The 20,817-nt window shown below is 42.3% G+C and overlaps 1 protein-coding gene and 2 long non-coding RNA genes across 5 annotated transcripts; all 3 read right to left on the reverse strand.

Moving 5' to 3' along the window:
• Positions 1–745: 745 nt before the first annotated feature.
• LOC100690245 (E3 ubiquitin-protein ligase TRIM21-like) lies at positions 746–15,199 on the reverse strand. Of its 3 annotated transcripts, none has more exons than XM_019355171.2 (2): positions 15,108–15,199; positions 746–4,734 (listed from the first exon to the last, which is right to left on the reverse strand). In XM_019355171.2, the coding sequence occupies exon 2, from the start codon at positions 4,725–4,727 to the stop codon at positions 3,087–3,089; it is 1,641 nt and encodes a 546-aa protein (XP_019210716.1). In that variant the 5' UTR covers positions 4,728–4,734; positions 15,108–15,199; the 3' UTR covers positions 746–3,086. The 3 variants fall into 3 exon arrangements, with proteins under 3 accessions (XP_019210716.1, XP_025757814.1, XP_025757813.1); XM_025902029.1 differs by lacking the exon at positions 15,108–15,199 and adding an exon at positions 4,833–4,901; XM_025902028.1 differs by lacking the exon at positions 15,108–15,199 and adding an exon at positions 4,826–4,885.
• A 637-nt stretch (positions 15,200–15,836) lies between these two features.
• Positions 15,837–17,125, reverse strand: LOC109199846 (uncharacterized). Its single transcript, XR_002060143.2, has 3 exons — positions 16,920–17,125; positions 16,756–16,844; positions 15,837–16,676 (listed from the first exon to the last, which is right to left on the reverse strand). It is a non-coding gene; the product is annotated as an uncharacterized LOC109199846 (long non-coding RNA).
• A 1,817-nt stretch (positions 17,126–18,942) lies between these two features.
• On the reverse strand, positions 18,943–19,925 carry LOC112843412 (uncharacterized). The gene is made up of 3 exons (XR_003215729.1): positions 19,866–19,925; positions 19,140–19,447; positions 18,943–19,002 (listed from the first exon to the last, which is right to left on the reverse strand). It is a non-coding gene; the product is annotated as an uncharacterized LOC112843412 (long non-coding RNA).
• Positions 19,926–20,817: the final 892 nt, after the last annotated feature.

Below are 20,817 nucleotides of genomic sequence, written 5' to 3' on the forward strand. Positions count from 1 at the left end.
AGTTCAACATCTCCCCTGTTCACTTCTACAAACGCTGACCAATACCATGAACGGGGGAGTTTATCCTCCTGATCAAGGCCTCTGCCCCATTACTCTGTGCTGTTTGGGAAGGTATAGTAATAAATCCATAATATGTTTATTGGAACACCTGTGGAAACAGTCTGGAACGATCTGGAACAGTCACAAAAACCCCCCATTATGTACAGGTAGGTTAAAACCTCCATTTAGGGGTCCAATGTCGTGCCAAGGAGTGTTTGTTTGTCAAAGGGTGACTTCCAATATTTCCATGTAGATAATTTCTTTATTTTATATATAACTCCTTTGTAAATCCTGCTTACTAAAGTCTATTTACCAATATAAGTAAAGAAATGACACATAAAAACACAACACCTGGAGTCTTTGGTCAGGGACCATAAAATGGCAACCTGGGATTGCTGAGTTGTGCACATTAAAATACTGTAATGAGAATATTCTAATAAAAGCTAGAGAAGGTTGCAGAGCAAGTGTCACCGATAAACTGATACTGACAAACTTTGCAGTGATGCTAATCGGGGCAAGCAAATAATGAGGTTACACTCATCGTTGGTGGCTAAAGTGAAAAAAAAAATTTATATTGTTGGGTTGCAAATTTTGAAGCCAACACGATAACCTCCTCCAACCAAAGATGTGGAGATCCAGCTTTTTTAGATCCAACTGAAATTAATTCACTCGAAAAGATCCTCTGGAAAAGAGTAGAATTCTTGAAACAGAGTTTAATAAACAGAATCATATGAACAGCAAGCTAGTACATACACAGAACAGCAAGACAACACACAGGAAAGCAAACCCTGGGGTGTAGATCCTTAATGAAAGACAGCAGAGCCACACAGAGACAGACAGAGAAGAAGCCCTGGTGGCTTCTCTGGTCCCTCTTTTATAGGAGCCAGTAACTCATCCTCCTGCTGCTGGGTAACTTCCTCCAACCAAAAACAGCTGGTGCAGGGTCAGGTACTGGCCAAGGGGCTGGTCAGGAGTTTGGATAGGGGCCATCCGCAGATGGGCAACCTTTGAATAATCTTTGCTTTTCCTTATTAAAATAGGTCACAACATGATCAAACATCACACATTAATCCTAATTATTAAATCTTACAACAAGCAGTCTGCATCAACAGGTGCTCATAAAGCAAGTGGCATAATCTTATACATGTGAATAATACTTGACCTAACTATATCAAATATATAAGTTAAATGCTTAACATGGTGATTCCCATATAAATAAACATTACAGTGTAGGTTTATAGTGTATGTGTGTAAATATGATTATATAATATTGTAATGATGCTTAGGGTGATTTTATTACGATGTGCTCAGTATTTCTGTTGCAGTGTTACTGTTTTTTAAGAGATGTTTTTGGTTGTGCTGCATGAAAAACATTGAGTGTGTGTGGGTGTGTTCTGCATTATAGAAATAACAAATGAAGTCTGGACCTGTCAGCATGAGTCTTTGGGCATAAAATGTGTAAAAACAAATGTGTAAAATAATAAAAAAATAAAATAAAATAAAATTATAAAAATCTTTTATTAAATTACTTTGATGGGGGAGGTCTTTATCAGTCAGCAAAAGTTTTGAAAACACAGATAAAGTCTAAAGTTTAATTCCTCCTCCACAAAAAAGTCCAGTGGGCCAGTTTGGAGTCCTTGCTGGGCCAATTCTGACCCCTGGGCTTTATGTTTGATACCCCTGCCTACATGGACAACCAATATGCTATACAGGAAACATCTAGAAGTCCCAGAGCTTATCATGTCATTCTGTTTGTTTATTTCAGGTCTGTATTTGATTGTGTTCATCCGTACCTGGTGGTCTGAAAGATTTGAAATTTAGAAATGAATTCCTTAATTATCAAATGTTTGTATTTCGTTTCACAAAGAGGTCACAAAAAAGCTCCTTTAGCTTCCAACAGCTGAAGGAGCTCAGTTCTCCTCTCCCTTTCACTTTGTTAACAAAAGGAATTATATTAGATGCTCTTACAGAGCGTCACTTGTTGTACTGAACATGACTTTAACTACTTGGATAACAGATAGCAGAGGAGCCACAGAGGAGGACACAGAGACAGAGATACATCCCTTCAGCTTACTGTTGAAGAGTGTTGCATAACTTTAAGAATTTTTCTATCACTGTTGCAGTTGTGGAGGTGTTGCCGACTGTCTGTGGATGCTGCTTCATTCCCTGTCTGAGGAAACTGGTCCAGAGGCCGATCGACACTGCTCCAACCAAGACCATCTACGTATATCACCAGATATGTTGTAAACCCAGACAGTGTACATATTATATAAGAGTGTAGCATAAACAGGAGGCATATGATATAAAACATACTACAGTGCAGTAAAGCTGAAGGCATGTATCTGACTCTCTGTCCCTATCTGTGGTTCCTCTGTTATCCAGAGCATAGTTACAATCATGTACAAGTACACCAAGTAACTGTTTCTCTGTAGGAGCATCACACACATATCTGTTCCCAGGATAATGTTGGAGGAATTGCACAGATGTTCACTGTGTGCTTATTTTAAATAAAGGAGTTGCAGTTTATTACTCTGTGTCTCACTTCATAAGAGAAGGTTTCTAACAGGTACCCGAGAAAGAAGAAAACGGATGGATGAATATTCTCAGATTTGTTTTAATATTATCCATCAGTTTGCACTGAACAGATACAAAATCCTCACACAGACCCAAAATAACCAAACCACTTCTAGCTAACATAGCTGCCCCTCAGATGAACTCTGAATGCCTCGTTTTAATTAAAATAATCTAACAAACGTTTTTGTTAATTTAAGGTTTCTGACATTTATTGTCTGATATTCAGCTCGAGTCTCGATTAGTGGGAACATTTTGTCATTCAAGTTTTCTTCAAGTTTCTTCAAATTATTCCATGAGGAATAAACTGAAAGAGTAAATCTGAGTCCACAGTAATCAGATTCTATAGAAAACATGGAAACTGTAGAGTATTTACACTGAGTATGTTCCTTTGTTCCATTAAAAGGAACATATTCCTTTTAATGGAACAAAAAGGAATATGTTTGATGAACTATCGATCAGTTCATCAGATAAAATCAATCATTGTTCGACTCAGTTTGATTGACAGGACAGATGATCAGAGGTGCAGAGTTTTTATCACCATTATTGTTACAGGGACTGAAGAATGGGTGGAGTTTGTGAGTGAAGGAGCAGCCAGTAAAGAAGTAGATCAGAGCTGCAGCACCTACATCATAAAAGGAGACCAGACCCTTCTCATAATCCACAAACACCCCCACCTTCTCAGGACCAGGGTGAAGACAGAGGGGGATGGAAGGACCTGCACAAGCACTGTACTCATTTGTATTTCTGAGTGCTACAGTCCAGAAACCATTCTGAGGACTCGCTTTGATTTGTCCCTTCCTGTTGATCGACTCTCTGGCCACTCCTAAAGTCCAGTCGGTCTTTCCTTTAACCTGAACCTCAAAGTAAAACCTGCCTGAGGAAAAGGTCTGCTCTCCTAAAACATTAACACACTGAGAAAATCTCTCTGGGTTGTCTGGAAATTTCTTCCTCACATCACTATGATACACTTGTTTTCCATCATCAGACAGGATGAGTTTAGGATGTGCTGTATCAGGATCCAGAGTCACATCCACTGCATACTGCTGGACCCTCTTCAGCTCTGCAGCCTCAAACAGCTTCTTCATGTGTTTCCTGAGTGTCTCCACAGCTTTCACCACAGTCCCCTCATATGATGGTGGACGGACTCTGACCTCTGTCCAGTCCTTGGTGGGTGGAGCAGCTTTCAGGGACGAGAAGCTTTGGAGGAGGTGGAGGTGGTCTTCAGAGTGTAAGAGCTGCTCCACCTCAGAGCTTCTCTCCATCAGCTCAGAGATTTCCTGTTCCAGATCTTTGATGACACCTTCAGCCTGTTTCTCTGTAGTTTCCTGTTTGTCTTCGATCTCCTTTATGAGCTCCTTCAGGCGTCTCTCAGACTCCATCAAAGCCGTGAGGACCTGAACACCTTCTGCTTTCTGTCTGTCTGCAGCATCTTTGCTCATCTTCACCGACTCTTTGATCTCCTGAATCTTCAGTCGTCTCTTCTGGATCATCTGCTGAATCTCAGCCTCTGTCTTCTCCAGCTCTGCCTTCTTTCCTTCATATTCTTCTCTCAGAAGAACAAACTCGTGGTTCTTGTGATCTAAAACATAGCAGAGCATGCAGATACATGTCTGGTCGGTCTTACAGAACACATCCAGATGTTTATCGTGTTTCCTACAAATCCTGTTTTCCAGGTTCTCCACAGGCTCAATCAGCTGATGTCTTTTCAGACTTGTAGCTGTCAGATGAGGCTCCAGGTGAGTCTGACAGTAGGAGGTAAGACACACCAGGCAGGACTTCAGGGCCTTCAGTCTGGTTCCAGTGCAGACGTCACAGGGAACTTCTCCTGGTTTGGCAGCTTGTTGCTCTGAGCTGCTGCTGGCTTTCTGCTGAGCTTCACGTCTGCACTGAGCAACCATCTCAGAGAACAAAGTGTTGATGTCTAGTTCAGGTCGTCTCTTGAACACCTTGTTACACATAGGACACTTATGTCTGTCATTAGTGTTCCAGTGCTGAGTGATGCAGTTTTTGCAGAAGTTGTGTCCACATGGTGTAGAGACTGGATCAGTGAACACATTGTGACAGATGGAGCACAGAAATTGATCTTCAGATTGTGGATTGCTGGCAGCAGCCATGTCTGCACTGTGAGGGAGAAAGAAAAGAGAAATATGTTTTAGTTCAATTTTAATTTCATTTTTAAGAAGAAAGAAAAAAGAAAGTGTCATTATTTTACTCTTTACATGTGTCCATCAGCAGTTTTGAGTTACTGCTGTGATGAGCAGGTGAAGCACTTTAACCCTCTGAATGACCAAACCTACAGGTGAGAGTGAAAAGTGTGGAAATCACCAGAATGATGTCATTTGTCTCGGCCACAACAGACATGATTGGCAGAGTTTCTACTTTCTGATGGTTCTTGGACCATAAAGTTCTTCTGCAAATTAAAACAGCAGAAAATGTTCTAAAAAATGTACCTAGTGTTGAAAACAAAATATCTTCTCAGTTAAAATTAGAGTAGAATTTGGAAACTCCAGAATGTTGATCTATTGGTCCTGAGTCTGTGAGGTCAGTCAATGTTTCATGTTCTGGTTCAGTTTCTAGTCCAGGGGTCGGCAACCCTAGGCACGCGTGCCACAGTTGGCATGCGAAGGATTAACTGATGGCACGACCAGTGCTGGACTGGCCATCGGGCATTTCCTCGGTGGCCCGGTGACTTTTTTTTCCCTTTGTGACAGTATAAACAAGGAAAGGTGGCGGTTTGGCCAGATGCTGGTCGGTGTGTAAAAATAACTCAGTTGTTTGGTGGTGGCTATGGCGGCGCTTCCTCAGATTCAGTAACATTAACAAGTGGTGGAGGCCAGCAGGTGGATGAGGGAGAAGGGAGGCAGGAGGAGGAGAGACCCGAGGTGGGGCCGGTCCGAGTGTCAGGTGAACTGAACTTCAGGTAAATGGCCTGTATTTATATAGCGCTTTACTAGTCCCTAAGGACCCCAAAGCGCTTTACATATCCAGTCATCCACCCATTCACACACACTCTCACACACTGGTGATGGCAAGCTACGTTGTAGCCACAGCCACCCTGGGGCGCACTGACAGAGGCGAGGCTGCCGAACACTGGCGCCACCGGGCCCTCTGACCACCACCAGTAGGCAACGGGTGAAGTGTCTTGCCCAAGGACACAACGACCGAGACTGTCCAAGCTGGGGCTCGAACCGGCAACCTTCCGATTACAAGGCGAACTCCCAACTCTTGAGCCACGATCGAGGTAAGAAGTTATGACCTGCAGTCTATCCGGGTCAGATATAAACCAAGTTTAGGTGGAGTTTATTTTCGTTGTGCTGACTTTTTACAGTCAGTTACAATAACTCGTACTGCGTGCTAGCTAGCATGACGGAGTTTCTATACAGCTGGGTGGGTGCTGTGATGTTACTGATAGTGAACTTTATTTTGTTCATAAGGTTAGTTAGTAGAGTTGCCTGTAAAAAGACGGAATGGTCCCTCATTCAGAGAAAATATTACGCGTTTCGTATTAAGGTGAAAAGGAACAGTTTGTTCCAGACTTCAGCTAGAATGAAAAAAAGACACAAAGCTGGAGTTATTCTGTCATTACGCTGCACAGCTGCATCTTCTTCTCTCATTCTCCCCCCTCCCTCTCCTGTTTCTACTTCAATCACGAAACTGATCAATGATCAGCTGATCGGCTTTTCTCTCTTGTTTATTTATCGCTCACTTTGCGCCAGAAAGAGGAAACCAGCAGATGTCGCGCTAAACAACAGCAGCACGTTTAAGCTTGATCAGCTGTTGTTAGAATTTATTTAATATTAATATCTAGTATCAGATGATGTTTGCTGGAGCCACAGCTGTAAAGCTGCTGGTCATGATGTCGGTTTGGATATGTGGTGAGAGGGAAACATGCAGATGAAACCAGGAGATGTCCTTACTGAATCATCAGAGCTGAACAGGTGATGGAGAAACAGGTTTACCTTTTAGGTGACATGGATGAGTTGAAGGGAAGTTATGAACTGTTTCTGAGAGACAAATAACACCAGGATCCTTTTCTACGTAGCTGACAGCTGGTAACTGTGCAGGGGCGGGTCTAGCAAAGTTATGCCAGGGGGGCAGGTAGGGCATTAACAGGGAGATGGGGGCACAAAGGAATACTTTCTTATTCTCATTTAAAATGTCTCACTTTTATTAAATAATTATCTGAAGCTTACAACCAAAGTTTTTATCTGACATAAAATGTATAGAAATCATACATATAACATTGAAGTAGCTGGAATCCACAGCTGTGCGTGTTCATGGAGCTTGCATTTTCACCTGCTGGACATCACTACCTGACAAGTTTAACTGTCTTCAGAACATTGCAGAGGCCTTATTGACAGTATTTGGCTCTACATATTTGTGTGAGCAGATTTTCTCTCACATGAGTGTCCTCAGGTAGCCGTCTGAATCTTGGACACTCGGAGACCTGTGTCTCTGAGTGGGGGACCAGTGATCACATTAACATGTGTGTCTCTGTATTAACAAACATGCCATATTGGCCCAGTTTATTTTTCTTATCATTGTTGTGAGGAGACCATAAATAGCATTTGTATTTTCTGTATTTTCTGTTATGGAGTTCTTGTTATGGATAAAAAGTGTCTTTTTTTGTTTCCAAATAGCTGATAACTATTCGCTGATAGCTGCCAACATCTGCGAACAAATATAATTCTATAAAGTGGTTCTATATAATGTGTAACTGTTCATATAGAGCGTTATTAAATTTATTGCTAATGCAATCATATGGCACATTGACTTCTGAGGAAATTTTAAATGGCACTCGCCATCAGAAAGGTTGCCGACCCCTGATCTAGTCTGTGATGTTAGTCATGCGCTTCCCAGTTTAATCATTTGTGTTTCCTGTTTGCTTATTTTATTAGTCTTTAGGTTCTCGTTACTGTGCCTCAACTTAGAGTCACGTTTCATGTTTAGTCTTTATGTTGTTTTGTCTGCATGTCCCTCTCCCTCTCTGTCCCTCACTCCTTTTTAAAAATATTTCCTCACGTCATTATGAGACGCGCAGTCATTTGAGCCTCGTAATGTGTGTTTTGTATCAGGTGCAAAACCAACAGACTAAAGAACAGCTTCTTCCTGTGGGCTGTCAGAACTCTTAATGCAAACTAAGAGTGTGCATTGCATGTTTTGTGCAATATTTTTCGGTTTCTTACACATACAACATGTATATAGTTTCACTCACATATATGTATACATATACATTGCTTTTTATTTTATTTTATTTATTTATTTTCCCTCGTTGTATATTGTTTTCTCTTCTTACATTTGCACCTTTGTGGTCCAGCTACCCAATTTCGCTGTGCAAGAAACTGCACAATGACAATAAAAAGCTCTAAGTCTCTCTAAGTGTTTTGTTTGGGTTTCCACCGGCGTGGAATTACCAAAAATAGAGAGAGCATAGCCGAACATATGAAATAGGAAAAGACCCCCGTGTAATCCCTTTATTTCAACAAAGTAACTGTATTCTTAATACCACCTTTTTAAACGGTAACTGTAACAGAATACAGTTACTCATATTTTGTATTTTAAATACATAACGGCGGTACATGTACTCCATTACTCCCCAACACTGTATCCAAGTTATTTGTTCTGGACTCGTCATGGGCCAAGATCACCAAATTCCTCTTTCTTGTATGTAACATGGTGCGATAACAGGGGGCTAGGACATATCACACAGCATAAACTTTCCCTTTGTGAGCTGCTGGAAGCTGGGGGGTAGAAAGTGAACAAGCTTTAGTAAAATCTCTGTGAGTATATCAGTGTTTGAAACAAGGAAACTGTTGCGTGCAGAGTTGAAAGCTGGGTGGGGCTTTGTGTTGCGGTCTAACAGACACAGGTCCTGCAGTCGGCTCTGTGCAGCAGACAAGCTCACAGAGAGAAACACGTTTCTACCAGACTGAAACTGTGAGAACAACAGTGGACTAGTCCCCCACTGATGGTACAAATATAGATGTATTTTTTAGTTGTTAATTATCTCACGAGTCGCTGTGATTTTGTCGACAGAGACTTGCTGCTTCATTTTGCTCTGCGCTTCCTACTGAGATTCCTGACACCAGCTCATTTGCATACTGACAGCAATTGAATGTTTAGCTGCGTGGAGCAATCTCTGCGGAGTGCTGTGCGAGTCTGCACACAAACTAGTGCTGGGAATTACGGCAAAAAAAAATAAAAAAAAATGCTCGTACTCATGCTGCCCCGACATCATGCCAGCTAGTGATGGTAAATTTGATTCTTTTTACTGAATCGAGTTTTAATGAGTCACTCACCAAAGTGAATCGGGTTTTTTGAGTCATTTGAGTCACTGAGTCAGTTGACCAGAGAGTGCAAAAAATGTACATTTTCACTCAAACTTAATTTGTTTCTCTTTTAATGTAAATCCTACTGCTAAGATGAGTGATTCTTAAAGAAAACAACTATTTTATATAGCAAAAAAGAGCAAAAGAATTTCTAAAGGGAACATTTCTTTTGTTTATTTTTATTTTATTAGTATTTTCCTTACATGTGTCAAATATATATTTTCTCATCTAAATGTCCACTGAGCTGTGAGCCAGGGGGCGGTAGTGCGCCTTAACATTGGTTGCCAACGAAGAAGAAGAAGAAGAAGTAGCTGCGAGCCAGGAGGGAGGGGGTTAGTGAGTCCTGAGTGATTTGCTTACACTACGATTCAGCACAGGAGGGAGGGGGTTAGTGAGTCCTGAGTGATTCGCTCGCTCTATGATTCAGCACAGGAGGGAGGGGGTTAGTGAGTCCTGAGTGATTTGCTTACACTACGATTCAGCACAGGAGGGAGGGGGTGAGCGAGTCATGAGTGATTCGCGCGCTCTATGATTCAGCACAGGAGGGAGGGGGTTAGTGAGTCATGAGTGATTTGCTTCCCCTACGATTCAGCGCAGGAATGGAGGGGGTGAGTAGCTCAAACGTGCTGTTAGCATGTTAGCAGAGCGTTGCTACTGTAAACCGAGGAGCTATTGTCTTGATGTGAGCTTCTACTCAGGGTTTTTTTTCTTCCAGTTCAGAGCAGAAATGTTTTTGTTAAGATACTGGATGTTGTGCTTTTCTTCACAATTTGAATTATAAGCTAGATATATTTCTACTAATGAAATTAGTTTGCTAACAGCAACAGGGATGAGTCAGTGAGTCAGTTGCGCTTGTGAATCATGATTCACGAGTCAGTAAAGTGATTCTCGAGTATTGAACGATTCGTTCATGATTCGCGCATCACTAATGCCAGCGCATATTGGGAATGTCATAGGCACCGATCGATTTTCTATCGCCCATTTGCTGGGAGTAAGGGCGCCCTCCGTTTGCGAGGTGCGCCTGCTGCTTGCAGCACAGGGAGGAGAGGGCGGGGCGGCGGGGGATTCTCTGGCTGGCTGGAGCAGCATCTAATAACCAACTCGCAAAATAAAACAAAATAAAAACAAACCAACAAACACGAAAACACCAGACATCATGATACAGACTTATAATTTGCACAGATGTTTTTTTTTCGAAATTCTGTACGCGAAAACTGAGCGCGAGAGCCCTCGGTGTGCCTGCTCGCTGCTGAAGTCAAAGTAAACTTTATTGTCATCTCCGCTACATACAGTCCAGTATATAGAGAGACGAGACGACGAGGCTCCAGTTACAGCAGTGCAAGTAAACAAATGTTGCGGGAATTGCCGTCTTGTGTGTGGCTGGGTGCAGTGAGGAGTGTATGTGATGTGTGTGTGAGCATGCGCGTGAGGAAAACGCGGGGAGCGGAAGGAAAAAAAAGAGAGAGAGAGTCACGGGTAGTGAGGGAGACTGGGAGCAGTGTTTTAACGGGCTACAGCCTATGCATTGTGCTTTGAAGTGTGCAGTACTGTTATTAAAGCCTCATCTCTTCAGTACTCTCCGGTGTCTCGGCTGATTTCTGCCTGCCTCACTACTTCACAAAAGTGAAGGGAGTTAACCCCGAAGGAGGAAAACTTCGGCACTGGAGGAAGCATCTCCCCTTGCGTCTCCCAACCACGGTCAGGGGACTGACGGCGAGGAATGGTTAACACAAACAATAAATATAAGAAGAGTAAGAAAATAAATGTACACTTTAGGACTCTGGGTAAAGGGATCAATAACAATTTAAAATTTATAATTTACAATTTGATGATTTAAAGTCTCACACACAACCCGTCGAAAGGGGAGGAGAGCCCTGCTGCTGGTGCAACATCCTGGGTTGTGTGAAGTCCCAGAAATAAACCCTAGACAAAGTGAACCTGTGAACTAAGCTGTAGGTCTATTAGGTTATGTTGTGATGATCCTCGGGTTGGGGGATTTGTGTTCATACTGGAGTGCAAAATTAAAACCAAAGGAAGATGGACAAGAAAAGCTCAAAGCCATCAGGAGCTCAGTTTAGAAAAAAGAGAAAAGAAGAGGAGGAGAAACAGCAAAAGATACAGGTAATCAGATGTGTCATTGGATAATGGAGGTCATCCTGAAACAATCAGAGTCAGAATACTTTAACGCCTAAGGAAATAATGTGGGTTACAGTTGCTCCAAGAAGAAATGGTAAAAATAGTAACAGTAACAGACTAAACTCCAAACAATACATTATGTTACAGATTTTATATTAATTAGTCATTGTCAATTGTTGATTTGTCCTGTTCTCATTGTTTGAGAAATTATGATGGCTGTTTGGTAGCCGTTTGCATACTATGCATACTCTCTCTCTCTCTTTGTGTGTGTGGGGGAGAGCCAGAGGGAGTGTTTGCCCAGGGTGCCAAACAGGCTAGGACCGCCATTGGGTTTGACAGCGTTTTAGTAGGTAAAGGTGATGCTTTGACATGAACTGAGCTGCCGTTTGGGGAAGGCCTTGAAGGGGACTGGCGACGGCTCCCGGGCCTGGCAGATCCCCATGTACTAAATAGAAGTGAAGAAGTTAAAGGATGGAGAACAAGGAGGGGGGGGTGTCACGTAAATGAGAATGGTCAGCTTGCAGAACCTATATAGATGACAACCGGAAGGAGCGTGTTTGGAGGCGTGGTCCTGCTCCTGAAATTCCGATACATAATCTCCAATACGATTAAACTTTTTACTCTACATTTTCAGCTTTTTCCTTTTAAACAAATTTAAAGTGAAACATGACAAAACACTGCAAACCACAACACAATTAAATATAGATCAAAATATGCAAAAGCAAAAGAAAAACATGCACCTTCATTAATATCACGTTCAGCTGACTGTGTTTTCTCTTCCCATTGCACTGACGGGTGGACAGGTCTCAGGAGCCTGTGCAGGTTGTTTGTGGAGCCGGCTCTATATGATATTCTTTTCTTGCAGACTCTACACTCTGCCTTTATATATTTGTATACTGTATATTTATTGTTCTCTCTCTCTCTCTCTCTCTCTCTCTCTCCCTCTCTGTTGTGTGCTACTGCCAGTGTAACTACCGCCCCTCCCCCTCTGCTCAGTGCAAAAAAACAGAGGGGGAGGGGCGCAAACACAAGGCATGAAGCGAAAAAAAAAAAAGTGAGACAGAGGGTGAGAGAAAGAAAAAAAAAAACCAACAACACAACAACACACACACACACGACTCCAAATAAGCAGCTTCCGTCCTATAAAGTCTACTCTAAGAGTTGTTTCGTTCACGACCAGTGTTGGGTAAGTTACTTTAAATTAGTAACTTAGTTACATTACTAGTTACTTCTCTAAAAAAGTAACTCAGTTACTTCAAGTTACTCGTTACTTTCAAAGTAACTAGTTACTAGGGAAAGTAACTTTGGTTTTACTCAGAATTCTCTTGTTAATGTGTTGCTTCCGTAACTGGATACCCAGCAAGATTACCAGTCTTCTAGCTTGCTTACTTGCCACAAGTGCACTGTGCCACCTACCAATAGAAAGGAAAAAAATAATGTGCACATTTCCACGAGAGAAATCCCACGCCTGGACCGTCGTTGACCGCCGCCATGATTCTAGCCTGCTTTTTACATCCAACACAAAAACTGCAGTCGTGGTCCTTTTGATTGTACTCAGAACTTGGAAATTCTGCCTTCTGAATAGGAATATGTAGGTAACACCAGACTGCAGATGAGCTGCATACAGAGCTGGACTGGGACAAAAAAAAAATCATCCCGGGCATTCTGACTAGAGACCGGCCCACCATTATAGGAAAAATCATAAAGCCTTTGAATGAAAATAAACACTGTTGTGACAGTGATGTACACTGTTCTGATGGTATATATGTATCAATCTATCAATTGTTTGTTGTAAGACTCAGATAATTATTTTTTTTAAAGCTAGACATTTTAAATGAGAATAATAAAGAAAAGTATTTCCTTGTGCCCCGCTTTCCCTGTTAATACCCTACATGGACCCCTGGCAAAAATTTGCTAGACCCGCCCCTGCACAGTTACCAGCTGTCAGCTACATAGAAAAGGATCTTGGTGTTATTTGTCTCTCAGAAACAGTTCATAACTTCCCTTCAACTCATTCATGTCACCTAAAAGGTAAACCTGTTTCTCCATCACCTGTTCAGCTCTGATGATTCAGTAAGGACATCTCCTGGTTTCATCTGCATGTTTCCCTCTCACCAGATATCCAAACCGACATCATGACCAGCAGCTTTACAGCTGTGGCTCCAACAAACATCAGCTGATACTAGAAATTAATATTAAATAAATTCTAACAACAGCTGATCAAGCTTAAACGTGCTGCTGTTGTTTAACGCGACATCCCGCGGTTTCCTCTTTCTGGCGCAAAGTGAGCAATAAACAAACAAGAGAGAAAAGCCGATCAGCTGATCATTGATCAGTTTCGTGATTGAAGTAGAAACAGGAGAGGGGGAGGAGAGAATGAGAGAAGAAGAGGCAGCTGTGCAGCTTCAGCTTTGTGTCTTTTTCATTGTAGCTGAAGTCCGGGACAAACTGTTCCTTTTCACCTCAGTACGAAACGCGTAATATTTTCTCTGAATACCAGACGATTCTGTTTTTTACGGGACGGTTGGCAACTCTAATAATTAACCGTATGAACAAAATAAAGTTCAACATCAGTAACATAGCACCCACACAGCTGTATAGAAACTCCGTCATGCTAGCTAGCACGCAGTACGAAAATGTCAGCATACCGAAAATAAACTCCACCTAAACTTGGTTTATATCTGACTTCTTACCTGAAGTTCAGTTCACCTGACACTCTCGGACCGGCGGCCGCTTCGGGTCTCTCCTCTTGCCTCCCTTTTCCTTCATCCACCTGCTGGCTTCCACCACTTGCTAATGTTATTGAATCTGTGGAAGCTCCGCGATATCCACCACACGAAGTAACGAGCCTATCTAAATCCCAGTAACGAGTAACGCGTTCCTGGTTTTGGCATAATAACTAGTTACCGTGCTCGTTACCACAATAATAACGTAGTTACTGTAACGCGTTACTTAATAACGCGTTAGTCCCAACACTGTTCACGACCCACCCATCACTATCACAAACAGAGCATGGAGGGAAACCAAGAACGAGAGGTGAAAACATCTCATTTGTGCCTTTTTCAGTGGATTTTTCTGCTACTCTAGTAAATCTTGTTCCCATTCATTTTGTGGGTAATCTTATATTTTCTTTCTCAACTTCTAAAAGGTTGACTTAAAGGGCGTTGCCTCCTCTTGCACTAGTGTAAAGCCAGCCCTGTTCATACAACTTATTTGTCTTCATGCATGCGCAGTCATCCAGGTAAGAAAATCTCCAAAAGTTGATTCTGTTCATCTGGACGTAGGGTCCAGATGAACTCATTTAAATGTCCTCCTGAAAGTGAAACTCCTACAAACAAACAGGCTGTAACACCAGCTACAAAAATACCTCTGCTCACAATTTTCACTCACAAACTGACTCTGAGCCTCTTTCTTAGGTTTTTGTTTGATTTATATGACCTCCATAAAACACTGGCACATTGGAACATGTGTTCTACCCGGTTAAGTAAGATCAGTGTTTCTCAGCGCACAGCTCTTCTCTTTTCCTAAGTCCTTATCATATCTCCTACCAACTTTTTCTTGACCTCAGTGTTTTCATCGAGGTCAAGGAAAGCAGGTTAGGAATATGAGATAGGAGGTACTTGTGGACACCCAGAGGTTTATTCCAAAGTCCTGAGCAGTGCCACATGAGACCCTTTAAACAGCAGCTCCATGTTTCTGCAGTGGATCTGTGGCTGTACAGTGGCTTGCAAAAGTATTCGGCCCCCTTGAACTTTCCCACATTTTGTCACATTACAGCCACAAACATGAATCAATGTTATTGGAATTCCAGGTGAAAGACCAATACAAAGTGGTGTACACGTGAGAAGTGGAACGAAAATCATACATGATTCCAAACATTTTTACAAAACCAGCTTTGCACATCTACAGACTGAAAATCTTGTAATGTGACAAAATGTGGAAAAGTACAAGGGGGCTGAATACTTTTGCAAGCCACATTTCTATTGAACCAATGTGACTGTGATGAACAGAACGATCAGCTGCACTCACCTCTGTTGCTGAGAGAAATCTGATGGACTCGGCTGAAACTTCTTTCAGAGACAAATAGGACACAACTGCAGCTCTGCTCCTTCACACGTTTACTTTCACTTCTGGAAAATGACGTTGAACTGAATTGAAAACATGTACATGCAGAGGCGGAGCAATTCATTCCACTTCTTGCTCCGCCTCTGCATGTACATATTTGCATTTCCTGCATTAGGATCAGCTGGTTTGTAGCTGCTAACTGGTGTAGCAGGGGGCAGGAGTGGATCCTGTCATTTACACAGTAATGACAGCGTCAGGGGATCAGGAGAAACTCAGCTGTTTTCTCTGAGCTGAAATGATGCTTGAAATTTAAGATGTTAGAAATTCATTCATTCTCTCCTTTCAGCCTGCTGCAGGTACAGGTCACATCAGGTTAAAAGCATATGTTCATCTACATTTCTGTGTTTTTATTACTTAAAATATGTAAATATACTTTTGTTCAGGGGCGATTTTAGCCCATTTTGGGGGATGCTTCAGCACCCCCAAAATGAATCAAAGCACCCCCAAAGATTTCTTACTTTTTGACAATATTTGCTGTTTGTGTGACACACTACTAAAAATATAAAAAGCATACAGTATGTGACCAAGTGGTCGGCGGGGTTCTACAAGAATGAAGAAAGAAATTGACAACGCCACCTGGGGGGGAAAGGCTAGCCCCCAGGAAATACAAACTGAAAGAAAAAAAATAAAATGTAGTTAGGACAATTACGTTCGCACAGGTTCAGGGATGCACGGTGAGGCCGGTTCAAATATGAACACAATTGAATTTATTATATAACATGAAAAAAACAACAACACACTGAATATTTAAAACAGCGTCCCAGTTTACAAGAAAGAATATATATACAACCGGGGATTACCAGCAGCGGTGGACCAAAACAAAACCACACAAAGGAAACCTACTACAGTCTTTTCACCTGGTGCTGTACAACAAAAGAAACGTGGAAAATGACCCACCACCTACGGTCCCACAGCCGCTGGTAAATCCTCCGTCCACTACAATAAAAATACAAAACATACACATTAAAAGGTGAAAAACATGGGACACAAACAGGCTCTCAACCTACAAAACAAAAAAAAGAAGCAATTAAAGGAAAACAAAAATCTGTAATACAACACACCCAGTTATACACCACAGAGCACTGATTAGAAATACTTTCGCTCTGCGAACCAGCCCACAGCTGGTGCTGGGTCCGATTGTCTTTGGTCTGCTCAGTCTCACACAACTTCCCACAGCTGGGAGAAAGGGGAAAGGCAGTACCAGTTTGTATAACCAGCCCAATATACAGCCGAGAATCGCCCCGGCTAGCCACAAAAAGCTGGAGCGAACGATAGTCCAAGAGGGCGTGGCAAGGCAAGCTGCAAGGAGAAACTGGGCCGCCGACAGATTAACCGTAATATAAACAAAACAACACAAAACAAAATCAAACAAACAAAATCAACAAAACAAGACAGCAGCAGAGCAGGCGCCCGACTCTATACGTAACCAAAGCAGGCGGTTGGTCCCCGAGAGGGCACGGCAGCAATCAAACCCTACAAATAAGAAAAAGGCAAAACTAACCTTAGTCTTCTTTAATTTACAAAACTAGCAGCTATAAAATAAGCGGCTTACCCCAGAACTTGGAGGCGCTGTACTGCACGGCGGATGCACTCACGCGTCTCCTCACCACGGCTGGAGCAAAGGAAAGAAAAACAGCCGCGCTGTAGCGGGCCGCAGAAATATAACTACTAATTGCCGACGTTAGGGAGAGATCAGAAATCGAAGAGGAGACCTACCTGTAGCAATCACACGACCTGATCACCTCAGTAATTTAACCAACAAGCCAGCGTCTACCGCTGTATCGCACCAGAAGCTCGGGAGGAAATAATCCAAGGAAAGAACCCGGCTTCTCTTTATACAGGTAAACGCCGCCCTGTAATCAATATACAGGTGTGCTCCTAGTTGACGTAAGCGCGCAGCGGGAGCAAGCACAGGAGGGAGAGAGAGAAAGAAAAAGCGAGTAGCCCCTCCGGCTACAAGTACTTAATTGAGATGGAAGATTTTAACAACAAAAGTATAGATAACCCCTCTCCCCTCCCAAAATGGTTTGTTCCAGCTCGCCTCCCCACCTGCTCTGGCTCTGGCGCCATTGCTGCCAGAGTTATAGTTAGTGATGGTAAATTCGATTCTTTTTACTGAATCGAGTTTTAATGAGTCACTCACCAAAGTGAATCAGGTTTCTTGAGTCATTTGAGTCACTGAGTCAGTTGACCAGAGAGTGCAAAAATGTATATTTTCACTCAAACTTAATTTGTTTCTCTTTTAATATAAATCCTACTGCTAAGATGAGTGATTGTAAAAGAAACTATTCTTTTAGAGCAAAAAAGAGCAAAAAAAAAAAATCTAAAGGAAACATTTATTTATTTTTATTTTATTTTATTGGTATTTTCCTTAAATGTGTCAAATAGGGCTTTGGAGCGTGATGTCACTGGAGGTGGGCCACGCCCCCTTCCGCCATGACAGTAGGCTAGACACAGGATACAGCTTCAGCTATGGTTCGTACGTGTTGTGTTATCAGTTACAACGTTTGATCACACGATCGTGAAGGCAAGAAGCTGGATAATGGGCTCTCTTTTCATCGTTTTTCAACCTGGAGGCAACGTGAGGGATCCCATGTATCCGATATTACTAAACAAAGACGTCAGGCTTGCATTGCAGCGGTGAGACGAGCGGATCGAGTTCTGTGCAATCCCCAGCTTTTTGTTGGTTTGGTCTCTGCATCTTCTTTCCGGTGAGTTCTAAATTAATTCATATCACTATTAAAATGCTTTTAGTGTTATTTTCAATGTGCTGAGGTCATAGATAATGAGATAAAACATGCTAATGTGTGATGCTGCAGAACCACGTCATGTCATCATGTCGACTGAGTAGCTTATGATTTAGCATTATTGCAGGCAAACCAGCATATGAAATGGATGTAACAAATCCAGACTGGGCACCAACACTGCTCATGGGCCTCTAAAAACATACTAAATTGCTCTCATTGTACACTAATCCGCACATAACTTCCAGATGAATCACACACCTGTCATGTGCACTAATTTGATCTTACAGGCTTTTATGCAGCTGCAGAGTCTGAAGGTGTGCCCCGTGCAGAAGTAATCGATGAAGATCTGACAGAAGAACAACAACAAAATTACAATGTCATAGCTGTGGACAGCAGTTGTGTTGGACAAGTGGAGGTTGAGGTACCAGCTGCAAATGTGGACAGTGGTGATCGGACAGACAGCATCACAGAAGCTAAAGGGCAGACGAAGCATTGTGTGTGCAATGAACAGGGCAGAGCAGAAATAAACACAACACTGCTTGATAAGATTGTTAAGGTTTGCTGTGTTTTGGTGAATATGTGCCCCAGTGTGGTTGTCAAACCAGCGCCAAATGAAACTTGCTCTTGTTGAGTATTCATAAAGCTGTTGTGTTGCATGTGTAGTTCATTGTAAATAATTGTACTTTGTGTGAAGTAGTTTCAATAAAACAGAAAAGAATAGTATACATGTTTTTTTTTTATTCTTGATCTTATCACATGTACTTAGCAAGTACATAGAAATGAAATGCAAACTATTTACATGGCAACACACAGCTGGCATCAATCTTGAACCACAAAATGAAACATTACAGGCTATTTAGAGCAGCACGTTGTTTGGAGAAGTATTTCCCAACAAGTTCAGGAAGACACACTTTAAGAAAGAAGTCTTGTGCTTGCTTTAAACGTGGTTCCCAGAAATCCACATCAGGGAAGATGCGTATGACAGAAGGTCTCTCTGTGTCCACACAACGAGGTCACAGTGCAGTTTCATTCAGTCGTTGTGAGTGCAGTACCTGAAACACACAAAAACCACTTTTAATAAAAGGTCTGTAATGAACCAAGGCTAATATAGATGGTTTGGCTGTACGTGCAAATCAAAAACTGTAACAAGGAAGTTGTTTAGAAAGTTATCATGTTCAAACCGACTTACCTTTGTCTTAACGACAACGTACAGTTGTCGCAGCGTGGAGGCATGAAGATGGACAAATCTTGCACCCAGCCGTTCGTGAATTGGATGTGGGCCTCCAGGGATTTATAATTCTTAAACTGGTTTGCTGTGTATGCGCTGACTCCACAGACAAGGTATGCAAAGATCGGGATAGGACAAAGGCGGTAGGTCGTCTGGGTTTCCACTCCGCTTCCTTATTTCATACGGGTCCACATTACCGATGCACGCAATTTTTTGAAAGTACCGTCTCTTGGCGTCTGGGCGCAATCGGTCGCGATACAGCCCTTTGTCTGTGGAGTCAGCGCATACACAGCAAACCAGTTTAAGAATTATGCTTATTATTATTAATAAGAACCTTCAGACTCTGCAGCTGCATAATAAAAGCCTGTAAGATAAAATTAGTGCACATGACAGGTGTGTGATTCATCTGGAAGTTATGTGCGGATTAGTGTACAATGAGAGCAATTTAGTATGTTTTTAGAGGCCCATGAGCAGTGTTGGTGCCCAGTCTGGATTTGTTACATCCATTTCATATGCTGGTTTGCCTGCAATAATGCTAAATCATAAGCTACTCAATCGACATGATGACATGACGTGGTTCTGCAGCATCACACATTAGCACGTTTTATCTCATTATCTATGACCTCAGCACATTGAAAATAACACTAAAAGCATTTTAATAGTGATATGAATTAATTTAGAACTCACCGGAAAGAAGATGCGGAGACCAAACCAACAAAAAGCTGGGGATTGCACAGAACTCGATCCGCTCGTCTCACCGCTGCAATGCAAGCCTGACGTCTTTGTTTAGTAATATCGGATACATGGGATCCCTCACGTTGCCTCCAGGTTGAAAAACGATGAAAAGAGAGCCCATTATCCAGCTTCTTGCCTTCACGATCGTGTGATCAAACGTTGTAACTGATAACACAACACGTACGAACCATAGCTGAAGCTGTATCCTGTGTCTAGCCTACTGTCATGGCGGAAAGGGGGCGTGGCCCACCTCAAGTGACGTCAACTCCAAAGCCCTATATATATTTTCTCATCTAAATGTCCACTGAGCTGTGAGCCAGGGGGCAGTAAAGCGCCTTAACATTGGTTGCCAACCAAGAAGAAGAAGAAGAAGAAGCTGTGAGCCAGGAGGGAGGCAAGAGCACCTGGCTGCAGCCACTGGGGAGCGCCATATTGCAACCTCCACAGTAACCGGAAACACGTAACTTCAGTTAAATCGACTTTGACAGTGAAAACTAAATTGTATTTTTGTTACTATTGATGCTGCTGATAAATAAATTTGATTCTAAGTGTTTTTAACCCAGATTGTTAAAAAAAACACTTAGAATCAAATTTATTTATCAGCACCTTTCGCGGACTCGCTGTTTCGCTGAATTTTTTTTTCTTAACAGCACATTGTTTTGTGCGTTCTGATTGCTGTAGGCCATTGTCAATCAATCTAGTGCCGTGTCTTCTGCACAGCAGCGGTCCCCAACACCCGGGCACGTTTCGTACAGGGCCGCGAGAGCTGAGGCTAGGGGGTGAAATGCATGGTTTTCAGGGTTTTTATCGTTAACTCGGTTTCCCTGGGTCTTTTCCCGTGTTGTAGTCGTGTGTCTTATTTTGAAAGAACTATCTACGCGTTACCATAGCGACCAGAGAGCAT

This window comes from Oreochromis niloticus, linkage group LG22, assembly GCF_001858045.2.
Source record: "Oreochromis niloticus isolate F11D_XX linkage group LG22, O_niloticus_UMD_NMBU, whole genome shotgun sequence".
Taxonomy (NCBI): Eukaryota; Metazoa; Chordata; class Actinopteri; order Cichliformes; family Cichlidae; genus Oreochromis; species Oreochromis niloticus.